This window comes from Zosterops lateralis (genome assembly GCF_965231275.1).
Source record: "Zosterops lateralis genome assembly, chromosome: 8".
Taxonomy (NCBI): domain Eukaryota; kingdom Metazoa; phylum Chordata; class Aves; order Passeriformes; family Zosteropidae; genus Zosterops; species Zosterops lateralis.
In genome coordinates this window covers 20,761,997-20,789,986 of record NC_139768.1, presented here as the reverse complement: position 1 = coordinate 20,789,986, position 27,990 = coordinate 20,761,997, and the positions used below count along the sequence as shown (strand labels likewise).

Genomic DNA, 27,990 nt, shown 5'->3' with positions numbered 1-27,990 from the left:
TTTGGCACACATTTTTCAGATATTGTTGTATATAATTTTTTTATTGATGAATTTGCAACAGCAGCCATCTTGCACCCTGAAAGTTCTTTAGAAGTCTATAAAAATTTGGCACCATTACAGTGTGCAAGAATGAGAATAAACAATCAAGAAACAGTTAGCACTGGATATTTTCAGTGCACATTCTAACCCCGGGAAACAAAAGAACCATTTCTCCTGTGTTGCAGTTTGTCACCTTCCCAGCAGAGACCTGTAGATTTACACAGGAGGCGAGACAATCCCAATCCAATCTTAAAACATCTCAATCATTCAGTCTTTTTCCTTGACCCAACTTATCACTTATCCTCACAGATCACAGCAGTTTCACCAGGATGCTCTGTCTTCAATTTTTTCCGAGCTGGCTCTCCCAGGAGCAGGGCTGTGCAGTGCTCCAAGGACCGAGCAATTTCATCAATTGTCCACTTGTCTTCCTGCAGGGCGTGCTCCTCCAGCGTGAACGGCCCCTGCTTGGTGCGGGTCAGCTCCTGCACCGTGGCACACGTGGAGAGCTCTGCACCAAAGGAGGAAAGGAGGATTGGACAAAGCACATGCAAAAAAATTAAAAGTGTAACCACTTCCAGCTCATTTAAAATGTGTTTTTGTATGTAGCCTTTTACATTATTCTGCTTTGTTTGACAAGGAAGGTCATGAAGATTTATCACTCGTTTGTATCTTAAATTTGACCCAAGGAAGTCCTTTGATTTCAATAGCTGTCCAGGGTAGTGAAGAGTTCAGAATCTGACAGAAAGCTGTCAAGAATTTTCCCAGATTTAGATCAGAATGAAAAGTGAGGAAATACTGTCATAAGATGTAAGCAGAACATTCTGCATTCTCAAGTGACCGTGAACTATTTTTCCACACATTTTGAGGCCTTAGCACTTCTAGCCCTCAAGAGGTATTTTTAACATTTTTATCCTGTCTGCCTATCAGGATAACAGAAACTAAGATAAGGAAAAATAAAAAATATGTACAAATGCTCTCCTATGTTAAATAAATACCAGCAGGACATAATTACATATCAAGAACCTACAAAACATAACAGCAACAAGCACTGACTTGTAAGCACATGAGTACAATAAAATATTCTGTCCCATCCTTTCTGATGCAGGAAGGTTTTAATTTCATTTTCAATTTTTGAAAAGGAGCCAGCTGTGGACAGACTTTATCTTAGTTTGTCATTAAAGGGCTAAACATAAGCCAGTATGGCTCAGAAGGCAATAACAGAAACTTGGACTTGCCTAAGCACAAATACCAACATTGAAATTCATAGGGTTATCCCACATTACTTGTCTTCCTGCAAATGCATCATTAAAAAAAAAAAGTTTGAAATGGATTATCTATTCTCCATCATGCAGTTTGATAGATACAGAGCATAAGACAAATAATCCTGTGGGAAAGCAAAACTATTCACATCTCAGGCAAAGGAGAAAGAAAACACTCGAAAAATCATCACCAGTGTGGAAGTCTTTCCAGCAGATAGGGTTTATTATGTGCATGGTAATGCTCTGTGCAATCTGTTTTCAAAATGTGATGAATAATGTTTAAAAAGACAGTATCTTTCTTCTTCTCACCCTTAATCTGAGTTAGCTTTAACACAAGAAAGAGGGGGGAAAAAAGTCCCCCCCTTGCCTTGCATTATCTTGCTCAGTGCTATTGCTTGCTCCATTTTTATCATCTGGCCTCCAAGGTCCTCTGGCAATTATTTAGCCATCATTCCCCCATGCCCCTAAGGAAATTACCTGAGTATATAAAAACAAGTGACAGCACTACAATTCTGCAAAATAACACACAGGTCTAGCTACTTGAGATGCACTGAATAACAAAATTTTTCCATAAACATACACTTTTTCCTTACATTGTCACGGGGTTTTTTCATGCCTACCTTTGCCAATGTCATTGACCAGGCTCCTGACATAAAAGCCACCACTACATTCAACATCTGGAATGTTAAAAGAGACATGGTAAATTGCCAGTGCCATGTGAAATCTACTTTACATAGAAGCCATGCCCCCACATAAATGTAAAAACGTGCTAAGCAAACAACCCAGTGATAAAATATTTATAGGATGCAACATCAATTATTCATCCTGTAACATATGTGAGGGTGAAATTGCTAAGCTAGACAGGAGGGAAAGCAAATAAAATGGCAACTAACTAACTCACCAGAATTTAAGTACCTGCTATGGTATGTTAAGAAATGCTTCAGTCCTATTCATTTTAAGCATTTCAGGTTGATTCATGTTTCTAATGATGAAAGCAAGTTATTTCAAGTATAGCCTAAACTGACTACCAGTGCTTTTCAGATACTGCAGACAGGCAGCTCCACTAAAATTTTAAAATTCACCTGTAACTTTCCCTGCTCTCTCAGCCCTCCCCTTTCCCCTCTCCCAGTGATCAGCTACTTGTCACCCAAGCATAAAGTAAGGGCTGAAGTCACACAGCACTGAGTTCAATCGCTCATACCTGTTCATCATAAAACATCTGGTCCATCACAGACCAGGGACCAACTGGGCAGACAGATCAATGCAAAGGCATCATCTTGACCTTAGAGTAGCATTAAACATTTACAAGAGTCTTTTTTGGTTTATTTATTAACATGCTTCTTTAATGTACTACCCAAGTTTCTTTATGAACGATAGAAGAAGGATAAGATTCTGTCTCTTCAACAAGAAAGGGGCGTGACAGTAACTGAAACTGGTCCTGGGAAAGATGCCAGGTTTGGCATCTGTGTGAAAGAATGGCAAAGTGAAGTGTGCAGACCTGAGAGAGGAATGAGCTGGAGGTTGCAAAATCATGGACAGATGCAAATAATACCCTGACCAGTCTCTCAGAATTTTCCCTCACTGAGAGATTAGATATAATCAGCTTAACTTAAAACCAAAATACGGTGCTTTTAATACAAAGTGAAAGTCTCTGCACATGGGCTCACACCAAAATAAGTAGCTGAGTGAAATGAAACCCATTTCACTCTCTTAGTCCCATTCTGAGTGTAAATAAATATTAACAAGCTGGGAGCATTGCTCTGTGTAATAATCTTTGACCTTTACCCAGCGTGAACAGTGGTGGCTGGAACTGCTGGAGAGAAAGGTTGTACACTCTCACTGGCCGAGGAGGCTTTGCTTCCACTGCTTCCCCTCTCTTCATCAGAGTTGAAAGCCTTTCTCCATCCTTCTTCAAAGCAGAATAGCTGATCAGACAGAGCATGAAAATGTGTGTCATACGGTTGTAACAGAACAGGCTTCCCATTCTCCAGACCCTGGTAATACTGTACTAGGGTAGCACACATTTTACTACTCTCCAAGTACTCACAAAACCCCAAAAAAACCCAGCAAGTGCTGCTGAAATCTCTTGGAAACAGAATCATCCCATTTGCCAGTAGCTATATAAACCAGAAGACAAGAGATGGTCCTGTATTTCTCTCTTGCTGTACGGATTTAAAAGCATTTTATCACTCACTTTGCAGTTCATGAAATAAAAGGGTTTCTATGGGGGTTACGACGTGCAGCTGCCTCTAACCTCCCATGTCTCAGAAGTCAGCAGGGCATCCACTGTTTCAGTGTTATGTTGAGCTGAGCACTGGGAGCCACTCAGGCAACTCCTGTAATCCTACACTGCACCTTTCCTTGTCCCACACCAGGGTCTTTCCTGAACAGCAGCTGCCATGTTCAAGGATGTTTAGGGAACCACTGAAATCAGAAACTGATTTCAGTGATTACACAGAATTTAATCCAAAGCTCCAATTTTGGTCATGACAAAAAGATGATCAAAGAAAAATCCAAAAAGGATCTTGCTCACAATATTAGAGAGCAATTTGAAACAGGTCACATGAAGCAGAACACATGGGGCATTACTGACCTTACAGGGCTCACACTGGAACCACAGTTAGTGACACATGGCAAATGCAAAGGAAAGCAGGTTAGCTTAAATCACCATAAAAGCCATCTGTCACAAGCTAAGTCATGCACACTGTCAGCTACTATGGCTCACCTGACCAGAAGAAATTTGCTAAGCTACAGAAGCTCAGTCATTCATCACTCATTCATACCCTAAGTTTTCAAAAAACTAATTCAAAGTCATTTAAGGCACTTCCACAGAGATGTCAGTAAGGCTGGAAGACAGAAGACAAGCCCTGCAAAGCTGTTTAAGACTTTTGCTACTTTTACATTTACTCAAAACACCCACAGACTCCAGGTCACCATTTGTGCTGGCTCTTCAAATGGGCATGACCTGCACCTGCAAATGCTAAACTCCTGACTGCCTGGCCTCTATCCTCTTGTCAAAATGTGTCTTAATACTTCTGACAGAACCAACTTCTGTTGGCAAGTCCTGACAGCCAAACACAACTGTCAAGAGTGCCTGAATATCATGGAACTTACAGTGGGGGAACTTGCATGATGTCCCCTGTGAACTTTTGCAGAACATTTTCAAGATCTCCTTTTGTTACCTGGTCTGTGGAAAAAAAACAGTCAGTATGTTAGTATTGATTATTCACGTGGCACTAATGGCATCAATCACATTCTGCAAGCAGATACAAGTAAGAGTTCCCTCTCTTCTGAATTTAGATGGGGTGAAAAACACCAAAGAAAAGAGATAAAAACCAGATTGTAGCCAGGAATGTGAATTATCACAAAAGGAGTGGAACAAACTGTCCAAGGTGATCAGAACAATCTGGATACTTTCAGAAGGGCAGAAATCCTTCTCAATGTTTTCTTTTGTAATTCCCCTCTCTTGAGGCTGCAAATTCATCTTTCTTGGAAACTATATAAAAGCTACAACATTTGGAATGTTCTTATTTTTTAAAAAAGCACCAAAAATAATAAAATGCTCATCTAACCCAGGGAGCTTCTCTCTAAGAGAACCCAAGTGCAGGGAAAAATACAATAGATTATTAGAGAACAAAAACAGTGCTGTAGAAAAAGACTTTATCTGAAACAACACATCAAAATTTCCCTGTCAAAAAACTAACCTGCAAATATACTCTGGGGTATAGTTATATATTAAGTAAGGCAGTTTTACTAACAAAATTCTGTAAAAGAAAGACAGCTGGTTTAGGCAATGTACTTTCTTTTAAGAGTACACATAGACATCCGTCCCACTTTTATTGGAAGGCTATAACTTAAGTAGCTGATTGCACTGGTCTCCTGAAGCTCTATTCAACAGAGATGACATTCATCCCTAATTTGTTTAGAGAGTGCAAACATAAGATCTGTAATCACAAAGCACTTCAGCACATTTCTAATGTCTAGGATTTGACTAGCCCTGTTTCTCAAAAGTTATATTTAATTAGTGTCATCCCTGCTAAGTCAACAGCATTCTGGAACAGAAACCAACCAAATTTATTTATCGAGCCTTTGTTGTATTTTGAAACAGACCTTTAGTTGCAAACCTTAAAAGCCAGATGTATTTCATTCTGTAAGTAAAAAAGATGAAATTTCTTTCCACAGCAGCTCTGGGAGATGATCCTGTAGTTCCTCACTTCTACAAAGCACACTCTGCAGCCTCAAGAGCAGATGCTGTCCCTAGGCCCAAGCAGCTGTCCCAAGATGTGTCATTAACAGCAAGGTTGCAAGGCACAAGGCACAAAACTCTGAGATGCTGAGAGAGACCAATTTCCATCAGAATACGGGCTAGCAACAACAAAATCAATTGTATAGTAACGCTGAATCTTCTGAAGAGTTTCTTACACAGTTATTTCAATCTTGTTTCCATTTGGCAACATATTACAACAAAACTACATGATGGAAAATCAGCATGGCATGACCTGGTTCCATGACAGTGATCCCATCAGCTTTCTTGTGAACCCTAGACTGCTCCAGGTTAAAATTCAGTATTTAAGACTTAACAGAAGTGCCCCTTGGAGCTCTCCTTCCAATCTTCATGCCATGAACTGCATTTGTGGCCAGGGCATTTAATGAGACACCTGAGTTCAGTTATGGCTTTGATCTCATATTCCCTTGACTGAGGGGTTACATGTGACCTCTGAGGAAATCACTCACGATACAGGCAACCTCTGTCTCAGGAGAAAAAAAATCCCCATGTGAAGAATCATGCATTAACAAACACGAGCTGTGTCATGTGTTATCAAAGTAAATATTTACAGATGCGTTTGCTAAGATCTGTGGTGCCTTTGAGCACCGGTGACTATTGACTGATTTTCCTGCTACAAAGGAAGGAAAATAAAGTCACCAAACCAAAAGGTGTCAACTGTAACACAACCTCAAAAAGCCTTCATTGAAAGGTGATTCTGTCCTGTGCTTGTTAACAAACTACTCCAGAAGAGAACACAAGAATTATCCGTGACAGTGTACCAGAAGTTCAGCAAATGACCTCAATTCAGTCTGACCCAGCACAAACAGTTGAAAACAGACAAGGAGAATCCTGAAAGGACTACACTTTACAAATTATTCAGGTAGCTCTATCAAACATGTATTTCAGCATAATCATCAGAGACCTGAGAAAAGCCTCATTAATTTTGTTCTCCATGTCTGGATATAGCCTGTAGGCAGCTGGGAGGAAGTGGGTTTCAGAATGTACATTCCTGTACACAGTTACAAATATTAAAAAAGGGCTACTAACATTAATGCGCTCAAAAAAGCATCAGAGGAATACTAAATGCTACTTGCTTCCAAAGTCAGCATCTGACAGCCTGGCAGCAGTATGAAATCATAACCTCATTTCACATGAAAATGCAAACTCCTTGTCTGGTAAGAAACAAAAAGCCACGAGAAGTTCAGAAGAGGTTAAAAGCAAGGAGCTCTCTTCAGTACATCCTGACATTGTGACTAACTGTACAGTTTGCTTCCTAAGCTGCTGTCTAGGGACACTTTGAGGACTAAAATGTAACACTTTCTTAGAGCTAATATAGCTGGCAACTTTCTGCAGGCACTTTCCTATGTTCCAATGAAGTCACTCAAGAAGAGTTTTATACATCTTGCAAACTGGTTTAGTGCCCTTTCTCTGCACTAAGGCTCAGTCCTGGATGATGTTGGCACTGCAGGATTTATATTCCCTCATTCTGCTTCTCCAAAGATCTTTGTAGGCATCAAAAGAAAACTGAAATTCAACTTAAACATCTGGTTTGCCCTTTCTTGGAGTACCTGTTAGGGTTAGAAATTAGGGATGGTGGGCCAAAGAGAGTATCCTGAAGATAAACCAAGCTGTTTTGGAGAAGACACTGGAAAAGATGAGAAATACAAAACATGAAGAGCATGAAAACCATGGAGAGCAAAAAAAGGAGTATCCATGCTCATTTCTTTCTGAAGGAATCACATCTGACTGATTTGCACCAACATGGAAAGCAACTGAGAACAATGTCACGAGCATTTCTTTCAGCCATCACTTTTGGAAAAAGGAAACTGCACCCCAAACTGCACTGCCCCAGCAATGCCAATGCTGCTCTTCATGAGACCACGTGATGAACTGGATCATGCAACTGATCTCAGTTTAAAATGACAAGCAACTCAAAAAAAGAGGGTATTTTTAAGCCAAATCAGTTCCCCAAGCACACAGTCTAACAGAAAGGTAAACCACCATAACAGAGGTGGTGCAGAGGTGGGAACTGCTGTAACAGGAGCTGCCAGGGAGAGAAACACACACAAAAACAACACTAAATTCTGTCTGCAGTACACAATACAAAATGAGAAAAGCAAAACAAGCATTTCAAGAAACAGATTTTTTATTTTTTTTCATTAACTGATCATGGAAGCTGCATCCATTTGAAATGGTATTTCACAGGTTATATGTGAGCAAAGATCTCTGAATGCTTCTTAGCACAGCATAACCACAAAATTCCACTTTGAGAGGTACACATAAATACCAAGAAAGTGAATCATAACTTCATTCAACCATCATGAAGTATTGACAACTCTAACACCATGTGGACACTCAGGTCTCCAGAAGCTTAGAGACTTAGAATTTGATCCTGAAGAATAAATAAATGATCCAATATCTCTGAATAACACTGCCTAGTAAATAACTCTGTTTAGAATGTGGACAAGAAACTCATGCTTGCCTGCCTCATGAGAAAAGGAAAATTGCAAAAGAAAGGAGATTGGGAGTGAAAAGTGAAATCCAGGCTACTCTTTTTCATCATGCCATTAAAAAAAGATTATTTATTTCATGTATCTATTACCAGGTACAAAGAATATCAGACCTGTAGAGTTGCTAAGCAACTGGTTACCTATTATTTTTTAATTTTTTCCCCAAGGTTGTGAAAAAACTAATAACAAATACATTTACTGTGTTACTACATTGTTTCTAAGATGCCCAGCAAAGCCACAGTCAGAATGAGTTCTGAAGCCTTAAACCTTTGCACTGTGCTCTGTCAGAAAATTTCATTTATTAAAGATGCAAGCAAGACCAAGATCTGGAAGACAGCCATATGTAGAATGTAGTTTATGCCATCCTCATTAAATGTTAAGCAGCCTGTAGGTGAAGTGGTGTCCTAGAGGGAAGTTCCAAGTACTTTATTCCTCCACTGGCCTTAAAGGGTTTTACTGAGAGAGGACTCCTGGGACTACACTCTAAGAGAGGAAAATGTTACTGGACACAGCACGTCATTTTTCAGCCTGTCAGAGATTTAAAATGACACAGTCCTGCCCAATTCTATTTCCTTCCTCCTAATCTAATGCCTGGTTTGTTTTTTTCCAGCAGAAATGAACATTTGCGTTGGACATAACTGCATGAAGCTGGTTTGAATTATATGAGCACAGAAGATGAAGATGAAATATTCTTAGTTTAATTTCACATTTAAACTTAATTCAGAGTCCCAAACATCTCTTCCGCTTTCCTATGCCAGAGACCACTTATGCCTTCAAATTACATCAAGTGTACAGATACATTTATGCTTACCATAAGGTTTTTCTTCAGTTACTTTTCCTGTAGCATCTAATGTATCAGTAGCCTTGCCCAGCATTCCAATGGCAGTGTATTTCTGGGAAGGAATAAGAGAGATTAGTGAGTCAGGTCTTCGAGGCTGTTTCTTTGGATTTTTTTTTTTTTCTTTTTTTCTTATTTTTCTAAGATAAAGACTGCAACTACCAATTACTTCAAATCAGAACAGGAAGAATACTGCCTATGTGGTCAATCCAGCAACTTTGGGCAAGCAAAAGTCAAGATGAAAAGACACAGAATCAAAGAAAAAGTAAATCCTGTATTACATGTGCCTGTGATTTTGATTTTAGAAACCCAAGGAAGAAGCAACATGGAATCTAATTTTTACTATAAATGCATCAATACCATAAAGAAAATAATAGGGTAGTAACATCAAAGTCTCTGTGGGGTGTCGTATGTCACGGCTGAAGCAAGGCACAGTGAAGTACCTTTCACAGACAATTTTTCTGTTCCTTTGCACATTAAAAAAAGACACAAAGACCTTCACTTGTGAAAGCAAAACGCCCACTGCCAAGACAAAGCATTACAATGGTTCTGCCATGAAATGCAGGGATATGCAGTAGCCTGAAGCTGCAGTTTTGAACTCCTGGGAGCTGGTACGGACCTTGTGACCAGCACAAGGAGTTCAAGGTCATTGAGTAACGTCTCCATTCATTGTTAGTTCTCTGAATATTCGCTTCAGGGTTTTTCAGGTTCTGCTCTAGAAAATTCTTTTCTAGAAAATTCTTCTTGTGTGTGTCTGTAGTCTGCAAGAAGGAATCAACCTGACCCCAGGAGAGCAGCTCTTGTCCTTACTGCATTTCACCTGATGCCCTCCTTTACCACATTTCCACCCCAAGAACTGCCATGCTCTGAGCATACAGCACAACCTGCTGAAGCTGACAGAGGCTTCCCTGAACCAGCTGCTCCATGACTTGTCACAAGGCTGTCAACACACCAAGGCTCACTCTGTAACCTGAGTCTGAGTCAAGTTCAGGGATACCATTAGGTATTACATGGATGGTTTGACCCATTGCCTATCCCTTTTCAGTCCCCTCAGCTTCCCTATGGTAAGTCCAGAGGCCATCAAATAAAGCCTGGGAGAGAAAAAATCAAAATATTCCCCTATTCCCCAGTATGGTTACAGTGAACTCACTCCCAGCTGAACTAATACAAATCTGAGGATGTATCTTTTAGAAGCTGGCTGACCAAACTCCACTGGAACACATCCAAACAGGCATAAACACTAACATTTTACTCTGAGATGCAATGCATCCTGCTTCATGTACTTACAAAGTACAAACAGGCTCAAGTAATAACAGTGTAGGCATATAAATCACACCCACACCACTGGACTAGTAAGATATGCCTTGATTTTGTTCCATGTGACAACCTGCCACTTCAATGTATTTCTTCAAGCAACTGCTGCAAAATGGAAGCAGCAGAAATAGTCAGACAAAAGGCAGCAGAGTGCAGACTTTAACATAAAAATAACTGTATTCTTTGCTTACTTCATGTGCTGGGTTGGGCTGGGAATACAGAGAATTTTCTTCATAGTAACTGGTATTAGACTATGCTTTGGATTTATGGTGAAAAGAGTGTTGATCACACAGATGTATTCATCACATTTATTAAATTGTCTTTATCACAACCCACAAGTTTTACCTTTTTTCTGGTTCTGTCCCTGTCCCACTCCAAAGAGTGAGCAAACAGCTGTGTGGTGTTTTAGCTGCCTGCCAGGTTCAACCACAACACCACATTAGGACTATGTTTTTCCCGAATATTGCAGATATCTGATAACTCTGCAAAATTAGGTATTTTAAAATTAAATTCTTGAAGTTTACACACTTCTGGAATGCATGAAAAAAGAAAGAAAGAATGGATGAAGGCCGCTCCACAACAAATATTTAAATAAACTTTAAGATGTATTATCTTTTACTATTATATTAGCTGTTAGGACCATAAAACTGACTGCTTTCTGAGACGTTTAATGATCTGGTTCTGAACATTTAATAGCACTGCCAGAAAGACACTATTCAGCACCTCTCCTAGAGGTGAATAAAAACACGTGAGCAGATCATCATTATGTTAAGTATGATGAATGATCTTAGCAGCTCAGTAAAATTCTAAATCTGAAAATTTGAAAACTCACACTCTGTCTTCTGATGCTTCCAAATTGAAATACTCACATTACTTCATACTACTTCAGTTTAAATTATTTCCTTTCCTTTAATTCTGGTTCTGGTTTTCTTGCTTTAGGCTGTCTGTTACAATAACATGTTGTATTTGACCTGCCAGCAATAGAGAGATAATGTCTCATCTGTTAATATGTAAACACAAACTGCATGAACAATACAATCCAAATCTCAACATTTCACCTTTAATTTCTGCAAAAAGAGCAAAAGGATTTGCAGTTTGTAAAAAGAACATCCTTAAATATTAGTCACAAATCCCCATTCTTTACAGGAGCTTTAAAGAGCCACAAAATACTCAAGCCACCAATGCAATAATCCACAAAGATGCTATAACAGGTCAGGAAATTAAGAAATACAGTTGGTTTATGATCAGTCTCTGGAGTGACCTTGGCTATCTACAATTATATACCATAATTCTTTCTTGCCATTGGATAAGGTTTACTTCTTCCCCTTTGGTAGGGTGCAGAACCTGGAGGTTGTAGAAGATAATATCAGAGTCCAGAATTATTTTTGTCAAAATTCAGCATTAACACTCTTTAGACTCTCACTCACACTGCCCTCAGAAGCACCCAATGGATTTTGAGTCATTTAATAAGTGTTCAGTGACCTTTTCTCACCTGTGTTGGCAATCATTTATTTCTTCCAGTTTTATGAAATACATCTAGGGGCATTCTCCCTGTACCCTCAAATTACAAATCATTGGAGGAACACAGACAGCAACTGCTCACAACACTCTGCCTTCAACCCACTCAACCCAAAGCAAAAAAAGCAAGGTAGTAGGTGTTGCAGGCAGTGGCAAAGCCTGACAAGTGCAGACTGTGATAGGAAGCATCCCCATATTGCAGCTCCTCAGAGAGCAACCTGCCAGGCAACAGCCCCTACCCACATCCTTGCCCTCGACTCAACTCAAGAGACCAGGACCCAAATCATTTAAAGATTAAAAGCAGCACCTCAACTTCCCTATTGGATTGCACAACGTGCAAGTGCAGCACATTAAAAGCTGAGATCCAGCGTTCCCAGTCACGACTTGCAAGTGCTGCAGCATCGTGCATTAATTCCAACACAGAATGGTGGGCTGGTCCCAAAGCAGAGCCTCACAACTATACAACAGTACCCTGAGGACAAACAGACCTTTTCAAAACTACCCCGCATTAGGGAATCAGCTGCTCAGAAAACCATTTTCTTGGAAAAAAGAAAACCATTATGGCAAGCGAAACAAAAGGCAGCCAAGTGACCAGCAGCCCTTGAGTATAAGCAGCTCCACTGTTCACAGCAGTGAGAAGACAGCCTGGGGATGATACTTTGCAGTGACAATCCTCTGCACTCTGTCAGTGATAATGCACAAACTCTGTCACACACATTGGGGATGTGCTGGATGCGACCTCAACAAGACCAGGCAAACAGTGAAATGTTCAGGGGGTTGTGCATGTGCACCATACCCACGACCAGAAAGAAACAGGCCATAAAAAGCCAGCACTGGATAAAAAATAAGATTGCAGGAATCTGTAAGAAACAAATTGCAAACCTCTAATAAATCTCACAGGTCTTGGGAAGAGGAATTTTGTTTTAGAGTCACAACCACAGGGCACAGTCAACATGCTCACAGATAATAAACCACATGTTTACCATAATATCTTTAGTAAGAGAGTAGCTATAATTTGGCTTTTTTATTTTCATACCCAGTTTCAGAGAAGTCCTTAGACTAATACAGAAAGAGAAAAAATATCCATAAAAGAGACAGAATAAAGGCAAGACTTTATCAGCACATATATTTAACTAGGAAAGGGGGGAAAGGAGGAGAAGGAAGAAGAACCCTCTCCCATGTCAGGGGCTGCACAGCCAGCAGAGCTTTCAGCTGCACAACCCCACCCAGGGTGGCTCCAGGAGGCTGAAGCCCCTGGGCTGACTGCCAGGCATGTCTGCCCCACTTATCAGTGCAAATGCCAGACAGACCATGCAACAGAGCTTCTCAGTTTTAACTGTTGAGACATCAAGGTTTTATTTGGAAAGAAGCCAGAGACTTGAAATCTTAAATTATAATGTGTTTGAAAAGCTTTTTCATACATGGAGAAGCAACACTTTAGAAGAGCTAGACAGAAACACAAGTAATTACGAAACAAGGTCACCAGTAGCTGTCAGGAAGATTTTAAGATGGCTCCCACTACAAGAATTTCCCAGGCAGGCAAGCTCTCTGGAAGAGGCAGTTCATAACAGTTCATCCAAGGATGACCCATTTTCCAATCACAGCAGCAAGTGAACACAGAAGTGTAAAAGGAAAATAAACAAATTAAGGCTACAATCCCCTGTGCAAGAGACTGAAAGCTGGGAAAGAAGTCATATTCAAGAGAAACAGAAATTCAATTTATGTAAACTGATGTCTGTGAGTGGCTAACAAGTTTGAACATAAACAAACATAAAACAAGTGCTCCAGAGAACCTGATGGAAATCAGGGGGAACACACAGCAGGCAAGCACTGATCAGAATTAGTGTTCCTGTGCCAAAACCATTTCCTCTGCACTTACAGATTTGTACACTGAGGCCACTGAGATAGTGAAGAGGCCTTAAACTCTCCGTTTTGTAATGATATTCTGTTTGTGTTCACTGATTTCTAAAACACAAATAATCAGTTCTGGATTTAATATTTACAGAAGTTATTTTGCTGTTTGTATAACGTTAGCAGCTACCAGTGGTTTCCAGTATGCTAATCATCCACCAAAATGGAGGAGTGCATGAGGTAGACAAATAAGCTGGAAAAAAACCCAAAGGTTGCCATAGTTTCAATTATTTTCCAAAACAAAGCACTCTCACTAAGCAGATTCCAATATATTAAAAGCACAGAGCCCTAATCTCTTAAAAGCATGTTGCACAGAGGGCAAAATAAAGACTGCAGGATAAGGGAGGAGTTTCATGCTTTACAATAGAGCAAATTCAAAATTATCAAACACCAAACATGACCTTTTGATATACATAAACATTTGCAACTTCTCTACCACTCATTTTTTTCTCCTAAAAGAAAAAGCTGACTTTGTGCTAAGCCTGCACTAAATTGCATTTACTGCTAGATGCTGTAATTGTACTGTCACTGCTGAAGAACTATCTGATCTTTACTTTGTGGACTAACAGGATTTTCTGATCTCTTATGTCAGCTTATTTTAAAGAGTTCAAACATTATGGGATGACTAGATTCTTCATGTGAAGGAAGGACTAGAACCCCCCCTAACAGGAACCCAACAGAAGACACTTTGCCTGTGACTGAGAGAAGCTTTAAGGTGTTAGCTAAAAACTGCACCAAATTTAAACTCTGGAGTCAGAGGGAGTGCAGGAAAGGGGGAAGGTGGAAGAACAATGCCAACAGTAACAGGAACACTGAACCACCTGAGATAGCACCAAGGCACACATCACCTACAAACACAGTGCAGGCTCACAACATCCAACAGGGGATGCAGGTCAATATGTAAAGGGGCTGTTTGAAACCCACGGTTTCTTTATGCAAACCTTTCTGGCAACTGCACTTTGTGGAAACTTCCCTCACTCATCAAAAGGTCTCAGGTTGGCTCTTAAATGTCATCCTCAGCTTTAATACCTGTTCCTCATTCTGTCCTCTAGTGCACATATCACAGATAAAACAAAGAAAGATGACCTCCAAATTTTATCTGGGCAACAGACTTTTAAGGAAATACATAATTCTCTGTCCAGAAATAGAAGACAGTCCTTCCAGAAGGGTAAGTAAGACTTTATAGCTACATACAAAATCACAGATAAAAATGAATGCATGAAAGCCTTTGGCTGAATTCAAATGCATTGCTAAGGCCAAGATGCAGCAAATCCTAAAAGGCAGTGCTAAGAGCATCTCCAAATTACCAGAAATGAACACTAGGGAAAACAGTGTAGAATGGCTCATCTAAGTTGGCTACCACCTTTTTTATTTTTTGTTATTTTTATGAAGAATGAGAAAAAAGCCTTGCCATGTTGCAGCCTTGATTTTATTAATGAGTCCAAGCAAGAGCTGCAGATGAAGCACAGCCATATGCACAATTATAGAAAGGTCAAGACAGAAGAAAGCACCACTGACCTTGTGAATGGAAGAACAGAAAAATCACACCAGAATATGCTCTGAAAATATTTGCCATTTGGGGAGGAAAGAGCAACACAATAGGTGCAGTCTCCTCAAGATTTTCAACAGTTTAAAAAAAGAGTGTGAATATTAATAGAGCATGAAGCTGAGCTATTAATAGGTTAGGCCTCTGGGGTGAGCATAAAAGAGACTTGAGCACTACACAGCATCTTAAGTCAGCTTACTAATAGTATCACTGCAGTACAGAATGTATCTATGCTATTCAACAGCTTCTTCTTCTACAACTTTCTTTTAGGGATATTGGGCAGGGCAGAAAAGGCAAGATATTAAAATCAGCCTCTTCTTCTATGATTTGTTACCAAAAAAAGCAAGTTAAACAATGTATCATACCTTCTGCAGTAACAGTAATTAAAGATCTTGATGATGTGTAAGACCATTTAATCTTTCTCATTTTAGTCTTTCCCAATTCCCGCATTCCCCACTGTGCAGGCTTAGCACTCTCTCAGTGCAACTTATTTTGTACAGACACCACTTCAAGTTCTGCTAACACCTTCTACACATTCTCAAAACACATCAAAACCAACTTCATTCATGCATTTTCCCAGCTCTCCTTTTATGCAAGCATTTTCCTTTTGACAAAATAAGGAAGACAATCACATTGTCTTCAATGTGATTTCACAGACTGACACTGATCACCAGTTAATATATGGAGGCATTTGGGGAACAAGAAATTCATTGTCAATAAGGTAAAATAACACACAGGACAGAAACCAAATTTGCATACACAACAACGGGTCTCTGAACCAATCTCCTCTGCTCTAAAGAGCTCATGGAGTTACAGTACAAACTCCTGGTTCTGCAAAAACCTTCTCAGGTGCCAGCAGTGGTTAAAAAACCCTCACCAAACTATTATAGCACTTCCTAGATGTAGCTGTTAAAGGCTACAGACACTAAGTAGGACAAATTTTATCAACAGACATCTTTGCACTGTGTTGTGCAAACATATGAATGTTTGCACAATAATGTAACAAATGCCACAGAACAGAAATGTCAAGACTTCTCTGTCCTACACCTCTATTTCAGGAATGTAATATACTTCCTCAAAACAGTAACTAAATGGGTGAAATTAAGCAAACAGTACATGTCAGGAAGAACTCACCCAGCCAGTCTACAAGGGCTGAAAACACACCCCTCTGTCCATGGGTTAACATTTCTCATAAAACAAGCACTCCATCTCCAATCTGCCAGTCCTGTTCCTCAAGGAAAATCCATAAAACATCTTTCAAAACAAAACTGGGAACTAAAATTCACAACTCCACTGGGTTCAAAAAAACCCATGGACTCAATAGAGATATTGGATTTCAGGCATACTATGATGTTATCTCACATTAACCCCTGCATGTGCCACAACATATCATCTACCAGGCTCTCTCCTTCCCTAAGAGAAAACTTTATCATCTCCTCCTTCCCTCTTCTACCTCCCTTGTAAGGAAACAACAACTTCTTTGGGTTTGAACAAAGGCAAAGCAGTGACATTCTGTGTAGCTACAATCCATTTTCTTTAAATGGGCAGGTCACATTCTGCACTTTATCTGTTACCTCTCCCATCTCACTACAAAAAGAAATTCTGTCAGATCCTTGGTTATTCTGGATGGGATACCATGAACAAAGAGGTGTGAGAAGGTAAACCTGTGCCATAAACCACACAGTGAAAAATGCCAAGGTGCTGCAGATGAAAAATTTCTGAGGGAAAAGACTGAAGAGCAAACAAAACACTTTTACTTGGACTTCTCCAAGACAAATACAGCTGGATATGCTAATTCTCCAATTTGAAAGCAAAAGCAGATGAAAACAAGCAAGAAGATGTGAAGAATCATCAAGCAAGCAGCAACAATCCTCCTTGTTGCTCCTTGTGCCTGGGAGCTTGGCTGATCCATTGTGAACAAATCCTTGTTGCTCCACTCAGGACATAAAACTGTTTTCCTAATGTATTTTATAAAAGCAGGTAATAAAATACAGCCTATCTTAGTGGAACACTCTTGGGGTATTACCTATGTAACTATTTGCCCACACAGAATTCTTTGTATACCACACTCACAAGCATTACCTACTTTTTATTTCAGAGGTGATCTAAAAGATACTTATTCCACTAAGCTCTAACCAAATCTGAAATATACTTAGCTTAAAATCCATGGCTTCTATTTTAGATCTGAGGGAGGGCCTGCACATCCAAACACCTAGTTTTCTGTACTATAACAATTAGTCTGATAAAATTATTGTCCCTACCCAAAAATCCTGCCCTTCCAAGACAATGTTAAAAATGTGAGAATTTGAAAAATAAAACAGAAAACATCCCTATGCACTGTATGAATAAGTAGACTCCAAAAGAAAGCACAAGGAAGCACAGAGCTCAGCTGGTGATACCCTAGAGAAATTTTCAAGACTTAAAGTAAGTGCACACACCACCAAGAGGATACTTCGAAAGGAAAGTCAACTCAATTTTCTTGCACTTGCAACTCAAAAATGAACTGGAGCACAAACACTGAAACACACTGAAAATAAAAAGCAACAAACCAGCACAGTGAGGCTATTTAAAATGAAAATTAGAATTTCCAAAGAAATAGCACTTACACCATCATGGTGTGCATGTCAATGTGCAAACACACAAATGTTGGCAGAAGAATAGAGGTCTCAGAGATGCCGAGTTCTTATAAGCCTCCTGAAAACAGACAGATAGAGGAAATAAATCTACTGTAGCTTCTACCAAAAAGGGTCCAGAGGGAGCCCCATTGAATTACTGGATACCAAAAAGTCCACATGGGGCTTTGGTGTCTAACGAGCTGTAAACAAACAAAGTCACAAGTAAAGGCTTCATTAGTTTTGCTCCTTATAGAATCACTGGATGTGCTTTATAATGAACAATTAATTCACTGAACTCACTGCCAAATGATAGAAACACAGGACTTAATTAAAAAAAAAAAAAAAAAAGAAAAAAAGAATTCATGGAGAAAGCTTAAAGCTTGAGAAGTTAAGGAATGTAAGTAAAAACTCAATTTTTAAGACAGTAAAATAATCACAGGAGTTAAAGAAATAACCTTGTTTATGGACACTTTGTTCTGCAGGATCTGATGCCCTCCAGAGAAACAATTTTGCAATACATGAACTCTAGTCCCAGAATCACACTGAAAAAAGTAATTTATTTACATGTCTCAGAAGTTCTGCTAGGTGATTTCAACCAATTCCTGCTCAGACAAGCCCTCTCTCACACCATACATGTGTGACTGGCAAGATTTAAAACCTAGCACTCATTTTCTATCCAGGATTCCTAAGAACACAAATTTTAACTATTATATGAAATGAAAGTTGTCATGTATCAGGTCACAGATGTATCTTCATTCTGCCCATAATCTCTTTTTCCAGGCTTGGAGAACAGTTGGAGTTTGGGTTTTACTCTACCCAGAGGTTTGGGGGTTTTTTGGGTGGCTTCATTCTGGAGAAGCCACAACTTTTGAGATTAAATTTTCCTTTTTAAACAGTCATTGCCCAAGCTTGTGCCACCAGTGCAAAGTACCCAGGTAATTTCCTTCACACTGACCAGCTGGGGTGGTATTTTTTATGTGGACCATGACAAGCAGTTGCATCCTCAGATAAAACCAGTATACCCCAAGTTTTCTACTCATGGAGAGGCAGAGGTTGGCAAGGACAGTTTGATGGATGGCCAAGCTCTTCATTCACACTAGTATGACTAAAATTCTCTAAGGCTGAACCCAGCTGCTATATCACTGAAAAATAAGCAAATTAAGCACAGAACTGAAGTCTGAAAGTTTCAGTTACCCATAAAGGCTGTATGCGTTGGGAGACATCTCCTTCCAACGGAAAGTATTAGATTAATGAAGAATTTAATTGCTTAGTGGTCTTCGTTTTTTGTCCTCTGATTTCCCTCATTGCTTCTATCTAACAGCCCGTTCTGGTAGATGAGAAGTTTTAAACAGGACTACCACTTTGGAAACTGTGCTCCAGTTTAGAAAATCGTTTTTCTAAACCATTTCCCCACCAGAAAAACACACTTCTACATTGTGTTTGAGACAGACAAATCTTAAGTAAGACTGAACTGTTCAGAAACAATTTACCATAATAAATACTAGTCTACTCCTATCCTATTAATTTTACTGTTGAAGCATGAAATATTTTCTCATTCTATTCTCTTTATTTTGCCAACATGGTTAAAAAAAAAATCTTTAAAAATCCTGAAGTGCAAAAAGTCCAAACAAGACCAAGTGCAAGTCCCAGAACAAGAAGAAAAAGTGATTCTCCTATGGAACATTTATTAAATGCTCAGTACTTAAATTCCAGATCCAAGAGGATTCAGCTTCTCCTTCTCGCTTGGAACATTTGAAAAAAACAAAATACAAACAAATAAAAGCTAAGCCAGCTTGTGCATATTTTTATTTCTGGACAAATATTAAGAATGCAATGAGAAATCTGGAACACAAAGCAGGTATTGCCCTTGGCTGCACATTTCTGTTTGTCTTGAGTTAATTCCTACAGAGGTCAAACCAATTAAGAACTGGGTTTACACATCAAGAGTAACACCCCTTGCAGAATGTGTGTGAGTTGCACACCAATGAATAATGCTCAGAGCTGCCACACTGAGTCAGGAAAGTTTCACACAATGTTTGGGGAAAAGTCAGAGCCAGTCCAATTCCTGGCAGAGTCACCATATGGAGTTTACTGCAGTGCCATACATTTTGGCCACTCCACATAACTCTGCTGCCAGCAATGATAGACTGAACTGTTTCTTTACAAGATGCATTCCTGGAAGCAAACAGTAAATCCTGACCAGAGAGGGTCAGACAGCTCCTCTGAATCTTTATAATAACAAAAGGAACAAAAGAAAAACATCACATTTCAACAAACACTTCAGCATTCAAAAGAGTGGAAAAAATATACAAGAGCATAAATTCCAAGCACATGGTGTGGAAAGCAAAAAGATACTCAAACCTATTCAGTCATGAATTTATCTCTTGATACATTATGAGATGCTGTTGTCAGTGTGGTCAAAAACCCAACAGGCAGACACCTGTGAGAACGCCTTCAACTTCCTTAAGCCTCACAAATTGTTGCATGCCTAATTTATTGAAGTACAAATAGAAAATAGGGAGGCAGAAAAAGGAAAGGCTCCAAATAAATTCTGCAGATTCCATACCTGGCACAGATGTCAGGTACCTCACACTCTCCTCCACAGGAGAACAACATAGGAACAGCTGCAGTGGAAGAGCTGCTGAGCTCTGTAGAGATGTATCTTTTCCCCTCTGAACCAAGTCCCCACAGCCCAACCCATGTAAGGCCAGGGATGGATCTGCCTGGGGTGGCTCACCTGGCTGCCCCCACTGCACATTCTCCCCTCCCTTGCCCCTCAGGAGCAGCTCTAAGCCCCTGTGAGTCACCTGGGAACAAGGTTTGGCTAGATAACCCTGTTACTGGCTACAGGACTTCACAGTGAAGTCCTCAAGTAACCTGAGCATAACCTCTTCTGCCAAAAAGGCTGAAAGTACTTCATCCATCACAGCTGTTTCCACTGTGAACCTCAGCTTGAGAGCTAATTCAATTGCTTTACATGTTTTTAAATCAACAATTTACACATTTAGCTGGGATGACTTAATTTAGCTGAAGTAAATCTATATGACTTCTTTTAACTTTGAAGTTCTTTCAAAGAAGGTGTCAGGTGGTAACTGCTTACATTTCCTCTGTAAACCCAGCTGTTTACTGCATGTTTCAAAACACAGAGAACTCTGAAATGCACTCATATAAACTAAATGCAAACCCATTATAGCCAGTGCAGAGACTGGCACTGCTTACTCTGAGTTTTGGATCAGACTCTACGGCTATGTCCTTTTATCTTGATTGTTTTCTTTTCTGTCCAATTATTTGCCTCTGAGTTGAACTGAAGGTTGTCAATCAAATTCTACCTTTAAGCTATCAGTTCAGCAGCTATAAAAGACCTTAAGTGCTCAGACTAGAAGAGAATGGGAAAAATGGTAGAATATAATGCATTATTGACTTTTCCTGTGCTTAAGATGAAATTTGGAAGGCTTAATTGATTTCTGCATCTGTCATTCTTATCTAAACTTCTCATGTAAAAATAATGGCTAAACACACAGGATCTGACTTGTGAGGAAGGAATCAACACAGGGACATTACCCTTGGGAGTACTTGCACTTTTTTGTGAATGCAACACTACAGTCTGGGGGGGGGACCAAAGTAAAATTAACACAGTAAAATTAATCAAAACCAGCAATGAACAAGATTTCTATCTGTCAAGGCTCTGGTCTGGATTCTTTCGTGCAGCTACAGTGCTTTTGCTACTTTTGGCTTCTCACATGTGTCTATTGATGTGTTTTAGAGCATCCCTCTACAGCAGCAGCCATGCACTCCAAAACTCTTAAATTCCAAAAAGTGCCTTGTAAGGCCTCATGGTATTTAAGAAGGCAGAAAAGAAAGAAAGACCATCTGTTACTTCAAGCTGAATAACAATGAAGTTATCTAAACATAAGGAAAATTACCAAAAATTGAACTGTCATCCACAACTACATCCCCAAAACATCAGTTTCAATGACATCTTCATTAGTTTTTATTTTTCTTTTAGTACACTAAATGGTAGAGAAATCTTCCTGTAAAATGGTAATTTGGTATTTATTAACACTTCATAGAAAACCAAAACAAACAAAGTTTTTTTAAATAACCAGTCTGGACATTAAAGTCTGAGTAGTGCGTTTCTGACTAACTGCAAAAAGGAGCTGAAGAACACATCTGAGCTAAATACACAGCATGGCTGACATATTTGTATGTTGGTTCAGCTCTTCAATGACAGAAAAAAGAAAACCAGCAAACAATACAAGTCATTTAGCATTCCTTACCTTGGAACCTGCCAACATAGTTCCCAGCATTTTTGTTCCTTTTCCAATACCAACCACTGCAAAGACAGAAGAAGAAATGCTACTTCAAAACAGCCCTGTAGTTCCCTTTTTCAACACCATTCAATACTAAATGTTATGCTAGTGAGAAACTCAGCCTTTCATGCTCTGTTAGCATACGAAGAGAGTCAACACTTTGGAGAAACATCTCTGATGTTCAAACAGCATGGAACTAGTGAAAGAAAAAAAAAGCCTAAAGCAAAAGATAAATAACCTTCATCTACTGTTGAAATACTTGAATTCAACTCGTACATTTATTTATCTTTTAATTACCAAAGAAATGGAGAGTGCAATTAACACTGCCTCTGGTTTGATGAAGGCTACAGCTCACCAATAATGAGTGAAGCCTTCATTGTAACCAAATAGTCCTTTTAAAGGTTGATAGTGACCAAGAGTAAAACAGCCAAGACAGCATAATGGAACTATTTATCAGACTTGCAGGAAGTAAAATAATCAAAAGGTCCAACTGCCTATTACTGTAAATGTACAGATTACTGCTATTTCAGTCTTAACACCAGTATTCTAAAAAACGGTAATCAGTCAGCTTTTCATAAAAGAAAGAAACAGAAAAAGAGCTCTATTTTATATTTTATTTTAAAGCTTTTTACAAGGTGCTTTCCTTTAAAATGCTTTCCTATTGATTTTTTTCCACATAGAGCAATCCGAAGAAAATTTTAGAAGGAAATTAGTTTTGTGTACAACTCATGGAATGTGTAACAGCTTATGTAATTTATTTTACTAAAACCAGAGGAGTTAAGGGAGCTTTTAGGAAATCAGCTTCATGCTAATCGAGAGACAGGACTAAAAACATCAAACTGAGAATGAACTTTGGAAATTTTTTTTTGCTTGTGCTCTTATGCTGCTATATTTTTATGCCTTGGGACTCGTTAGATTGCTCCTTGTTCTCAATTACTACTCCTCTTATTCCTGAGGGGTTTTAGCCACACATGCCCTTGTGCTTGTGCTGCCATGTACCTTCAGTTCAACCTGTTCCTGTTATTTGCCAGATAGGAAAGAGATGCAAGAAGGCTGAGGAAAGGAGATAAGCACACAGATAAGACTTTCTAACCAAGCACTTTTCTTGCAACATGATGACATAACTGACACTTCAACAGCTGAGCTAAAATTTGCTGAAGAGTGTCAAGAGATTCAATAGAGTAATTTTAAAGAGACATTGAATGCTTTTGTGAACAAGATACTAACAATTTTCTCCATTAATCATCACCTTATGGAAAATGTGTGTTATTGAACAGTGACATAAACCCCACTTGAGAGACTACATTGAATGTAAAAAGATTTAACTGAACTTTTTTTATATACTTTTTCATGTTGTCTTCTACTGTGGAAGCATAATTCATTACTGCCATATAAAAATAAGCCAAATAAAATTCCCATTATACAGCAAGAAACAGCAAGCTGGAACTACAGCCCTAGAATAACACCAAAAGAAGATATTCACCAAGAGTTGACCTTGCCTTTCTCTCACATGTCATAGATCTCTGACCTCTGCCTCCAAGGCCCTTCCTCATCTACATTTGCTGTAAGAGAAGAAATATAAAAGCACGTTTTCTCATGAAGAGCACTGCTCAGTTATTGGCAGTACACCTGGCACACTAAGCAGGATTCTGCATCAATTAATTCCCATGAATAAAGTTACAGACATGCAGTACATAAAACCTGGGAGACAGCAGTACAGATCTGGAAGGGTTTCAGAAAATTTAATATTTCTATCATGCTCCTGTCCATGAGGAAGGAAAGCTTTCTGCTCCACCACTCCATCCTGGAAAGCAGAACACATATTCTGAATAACTTGTTTCTCTTGTGTCCTTCCTTCTCTCCTCATTACCTTACCTGAATGCACAAGCAATCTGGGCACATTCCCTTTCCCACTCCTCTCCAGTTTTGTCCCTTCCAATCTAACTACCATTGATTTTCCCCTTGTGTTTTGTATGGCAGTGGAATGAAAGATCCTACGCCTTTCTTCAATGCATCCAGAGCTAATTAAGGTGATGTGCTTCTCTATCTATACCAAGTACATCAAGCCCAAATAGTTTTTGTCATGCCATAGAAGCAGGCTTTAGAGACTGCTGTGGAACAGTTGGAGAAGCAATTAAAAAAGCTCAAGTGATTTTGCTTTTCCTATGGATCAATGCTGTTGACTTTGCACAATGAGAAGCAGCATGCTCAGAGGGAACACCTGTGTGAACTGAAAACCTCTGCTTCAGGAATGCACACTGAATTCTCCAGTGAGTGGCCAGAGTACAGGAAATTTGAACCAAACCAGGCAGTGCTCCATTCTAACCCAACAAAGTCACATTTTGCCACCTTCACAAATGACAATTACCAGCTATAGACCTCTAGCAACACTTGTAGCAACCAACCTCCCCCTCAAGCTGAATTCTTCCTGAGAGAAGTCATTAATCAAAACTCAGAGCACTTACTTTCAGTGTATACTCAGAGTTGTACCTGTTTATTTTCAACAGCCAAAATGTATTGCTGTTATTTCTCCAAGCCAAGGAGAGCTACAAGGTTATGACTTGAGCAAGCTGTAGTCTGGGTGTTACTTATCAATAAAACTGCTGGTGACAAAGTATGATGTGGGAATAATCACACCCACAGCTGAGGTTTTAACACCAGCAATTGAAACATCCTGTTTTTTAACAAAACAAAAAAATTCAATACATGGATTGCTGTCAAAATTAAAGGACAAAATATCTTTGAAGACTCTTCTTTATGAAGCAAGACAGGACAGGTGCCTGAAACTTTTTCTGTGCTGAGCTTCAAGGAAAGCAGCAGCTGAATTGTTCTTATACATCTTTCTTTTGCTAAGCATTAGCAGCCCTAAAGGCTCCCTCAAAATCCCAGAATAGCATTAGTTTGAGACAAAATAATTCAAAAGATTATGATGACTATAAATCTGCAGCTTAAGTTTAAAAAGCCGTCAGTTTCTCAGGTACTTTACAATTCATTACACAAGAGTTTGTATTTTCCCACATGTAATAACCCAGAAGTTATTTCAGGATTTGGAAGAGGGGAGAGAAGGCAGGAAGGAAGAATACATCCTTCTGTTAAAAACATGTTACATGCATGTAAAAGCATAGGCACAGGAAATTTAACTCAGACCATTCTTCCACAGTAATCTGTCCTTCCCCTAGAGAACCTGCCACGTGTATCCCAAATTGCTCCTTCACCTGACTTCATGCAGGCATGAAAACGTTTCCTGAAATCGTATTTTGATGACTATAATTATGTTTTTCATTACCCAGAACTCCTGTGGCTGCACTGTCCAAAGTTCCTCCATGTCCAATTTTCAAAACCTGATTTCTTTTGTTCCCGTTTGTTTTCACACCAGCTTCTGCAAACAGAAATTGAAAGGAAGCATTATAAAATAACCTCAGAATGTAGGAAAAATGGCCTATATTTCCAGACTGCTAAAGGAAATAAAAATCAAATATTTAAACTATTAATTAGCAGTGCAAAAATTACTTTACTGCAGAAGACCAATGATTAACTTAGATTTACTCCCAACCTCAAACAATTTGCAAGGTAATTTCACTTACATTCTAATGAAGTATCACATACTGTTACAAACAGATTTTTGGAAAGTACTGGTAGCAAACCTGTGAAATTTCATTACCAAAGCATGGAAGATCCAGCAGCAGAGTTCCCAGAACATCTATTATACACAAACATTATGCTACATAATCTGAGCCAATTCTTGATGTATTGTCAATGTCCCAACCCAGCAAACTTCCTATACAGCTGATGACTCCAGGAATTTTGCAGAGTTCAATACCTTTTATTAATTACTATTAAATATGACAAATGGTCTAAGCTCCTTTATCCAGATCTATTATCTCTCCATTCAGGGAAGTTGGTTCTTCCATACAAGGTGTGTGCCTACACTGCAGTTCACTACAGAGTAAATCAGGCTAAGCACTCCCTAGTCTGAAAGTACGTTCTCACCTCATCAGCAAGTGCCCAAAAGCCCAGACTAGATGATCAAGTCCCCATATCCCTTATAAAAAGAATCAAGGCCATAGTCAGTCACACCTCTGCAATGATCTCACTCTTTTTTCCCCCTAATATCTGACATAGAGACTTCCCCGTACTCAGAATGAGCAGTTTCTGCAGACCGTGTCTAGGACTTTACAACTTTTTGAAACACTGGTTTTCAGTTCTTTGGTGATATTTTTTTAATGGCAATAGGCAGTGGGACTGCAGAACACGCTGCCAGTGCTGTGGTGCAGAGATGCAGAGACACCCATTCTGTCCCTGGGAGCCTGCCCACAGCTCTCCAAGCGGCCTGGGATCCCCTGCATGTGCCCCGCAGGACTGGAGCTTCCTGCTGGGGCAAATCTCATCCCCCTCCAACCTCAGGCTCACGTCCTGCTGTACCTGGGGCGCCAACAGTGCCAGCACAAGTGGCCTGTGGTGAGTGTGGTGTCACAGGCCACCGTGCGGTGTGACCAACACTGACTCCGGCTGGGACAGTCTTAAACTAAAGGCCTCCAGAGACACAACTCCAGCACCTCCCTGCGCCGCCCATCGCAATGCCTAACCGCGCTTTCTGTGAATAAACTCCTCCTGAACCTCCCCTGGGCAGCGAGATGTACCCGGGAACGGCTCCATCCTCCGAGGTGGGCCATGCCATGGCTATGGACTACTACCAAAACAAAAAAGCGAAAAATCCACAAAGAGAAACTAAACCCCGCTTTTGCTGCGGTTTTCTGAGCACTGGGCAGGACGGTGAGGCGGTTTGCCGGGAGTTGTAGCCCCACATCCTCAGGAGCGCACACGGCGGGCCCCATCCCACAGCGGGCCCCATCCCACAGCCGGCCGGGCAAGGCAGGGCAGGGCACGCCGGGCCCGAGCTCTCCGCCGCCGCTCACCTGCCAGCAGCCTCTCCTTGAGCAGGTTGAGCACGGCGGCAGAGGTAGGTCCCTTGGGCTTGCGGACGGCGAAGAGGCCGCTGAGCGAGAAGAGCTTGTCGGCGGCGCGGCCCAGCGCGGCACCGCCCGCCTCCCCCGCCATGCTGCCGGCAGCGCGCCCGCCCGCCCGCCCGCCTGCCAGCCCGGGGCCGCCGGGAACGGGAACGGGAGAGGCGAGGGAGGAGCCGGCAGGGAGAGCCTTAAGGTCGCTTGGAGAATCGCCGGCCCGGGCATCCAGGGATGTTTAGTCTCAAAACGAAACAAAATTCTGTGCTGAAATCTCAAATCAATCAGTCTAAACCAAAAACCAGCCCCAGAATTATGTGGAGGCGGCTCCAGCAGGCAGAGAGCGGTTTGCACCATGGCTGGGGGAGTTCGCTGAGCAGCGATTGCGGTACCGTCCATACCCAAATGGGAAGAACTGTGTTTTGGCAGGACGAGAGGACATAGTTTCAAGCTGCGCCAGGGCAGGTTTAGTTGGGATATTAGGAGGAATTTCTGTATAGAAAGGGTGATGAGACACGGGGACTGGCGGCCCAGGGAGGTGGCAGAGTCAGGCCCTGAGGGTGTCCCAGGCTGGATGTGGCGCTCAGGGCCATGGCCTGCTGGACACAGCGATGGTCTGTCATAGCTTGGACTCGGTGATCTCAGAGGCCTTTTCTAACCTAATTGATTCTGTGATACTCTGCTGACTAGTTGCTGCCTGTGTACGTGGTCTATAGAGGGAAGGCTTCTCTGGGATCTCTCGCCTCCATACATGAGTACAGTGTGTGGGCTTTTCTCTACAGGGTGTGGGCTTTTCTCTACAAGGTGTGGGTTGTTCTTCTACAGGCTTGTTTCTCTGACAACATTCCCAAGGCATTTAAACAAGTCATGCCTGAGCAAGGCACCAAGAGCTTGGATGCTTC

General features: G+C 40.4%; 1 protein-coding gene across 2 annotated transcripts; it reads right to left on the bottom strand.

Annotated features, from left to right (window-relative positions):
* Positions 1–4: 4 nt before the first annotated feature.
* Positions 5–27,202, bottom strand: TRUB1 (TruB pseudouridine synthase family member 1). 2 transcript variants are annotated; one of them, XM_083866467.1, is made up of 8 exons: positions 27,044–27,202; positions 25,414–25,506; positions 22,095–22,150; positions 8,887–8,968; positions 4,413–4,485; positions 3,078–3,223; positions 1,919–1,975; positions 5–547 (listed from the first exon to the last, which is right to left on the bottom strand). In XM_083866467.1, the coding sequence occupies exons 1-8, from the start codon at positions 27,183–27,185 to the stop codon at positions 333–335; spliced, it is 864 nt and encodes a 287-aa protein (XP_083722593.1). In that variant the 5' UTR covers positions 27,186–27,202; the 3' UTR covers positions 5–332. The 2 variants fall into 2 exon arrangements, with proteins under 2 accessions (XP_083722593.1, XP_083722594.1); XM_083866468.1 differs by having other exon boundaries at positions 6–547; positions 3,084–3,223.
* Between the last annotated feature and the right edge of the window lie 788 nt (positions 27,203–27,990).

Excerpts from the sequence above, each read along its gene's own strand:
- TRUB1 (XM_083866467.1), bottom strand. The coding sequence starts at position 27,185 with ATGGCGGGGGAGGCGGGCGGTGCCGCGCTGGGCCGCGCCGCCGACAAG. Across the intron at positions 25,507-27,043 it reads CAAGGAGAGGCTGCTGGCAG|AAGCTGGTGTGAAAACAAAC; the intron begins GTGAGCGGCGGC and ends TTCTGTTTGCAG. Across the intron at positions 548-1,918 it reads GGTCAATGACATTGGCAAAG|AGCTCTCCACGTGTGCCACG; the intron begins GTAGGCATGAAA and ends CCTTTGGTGCAG.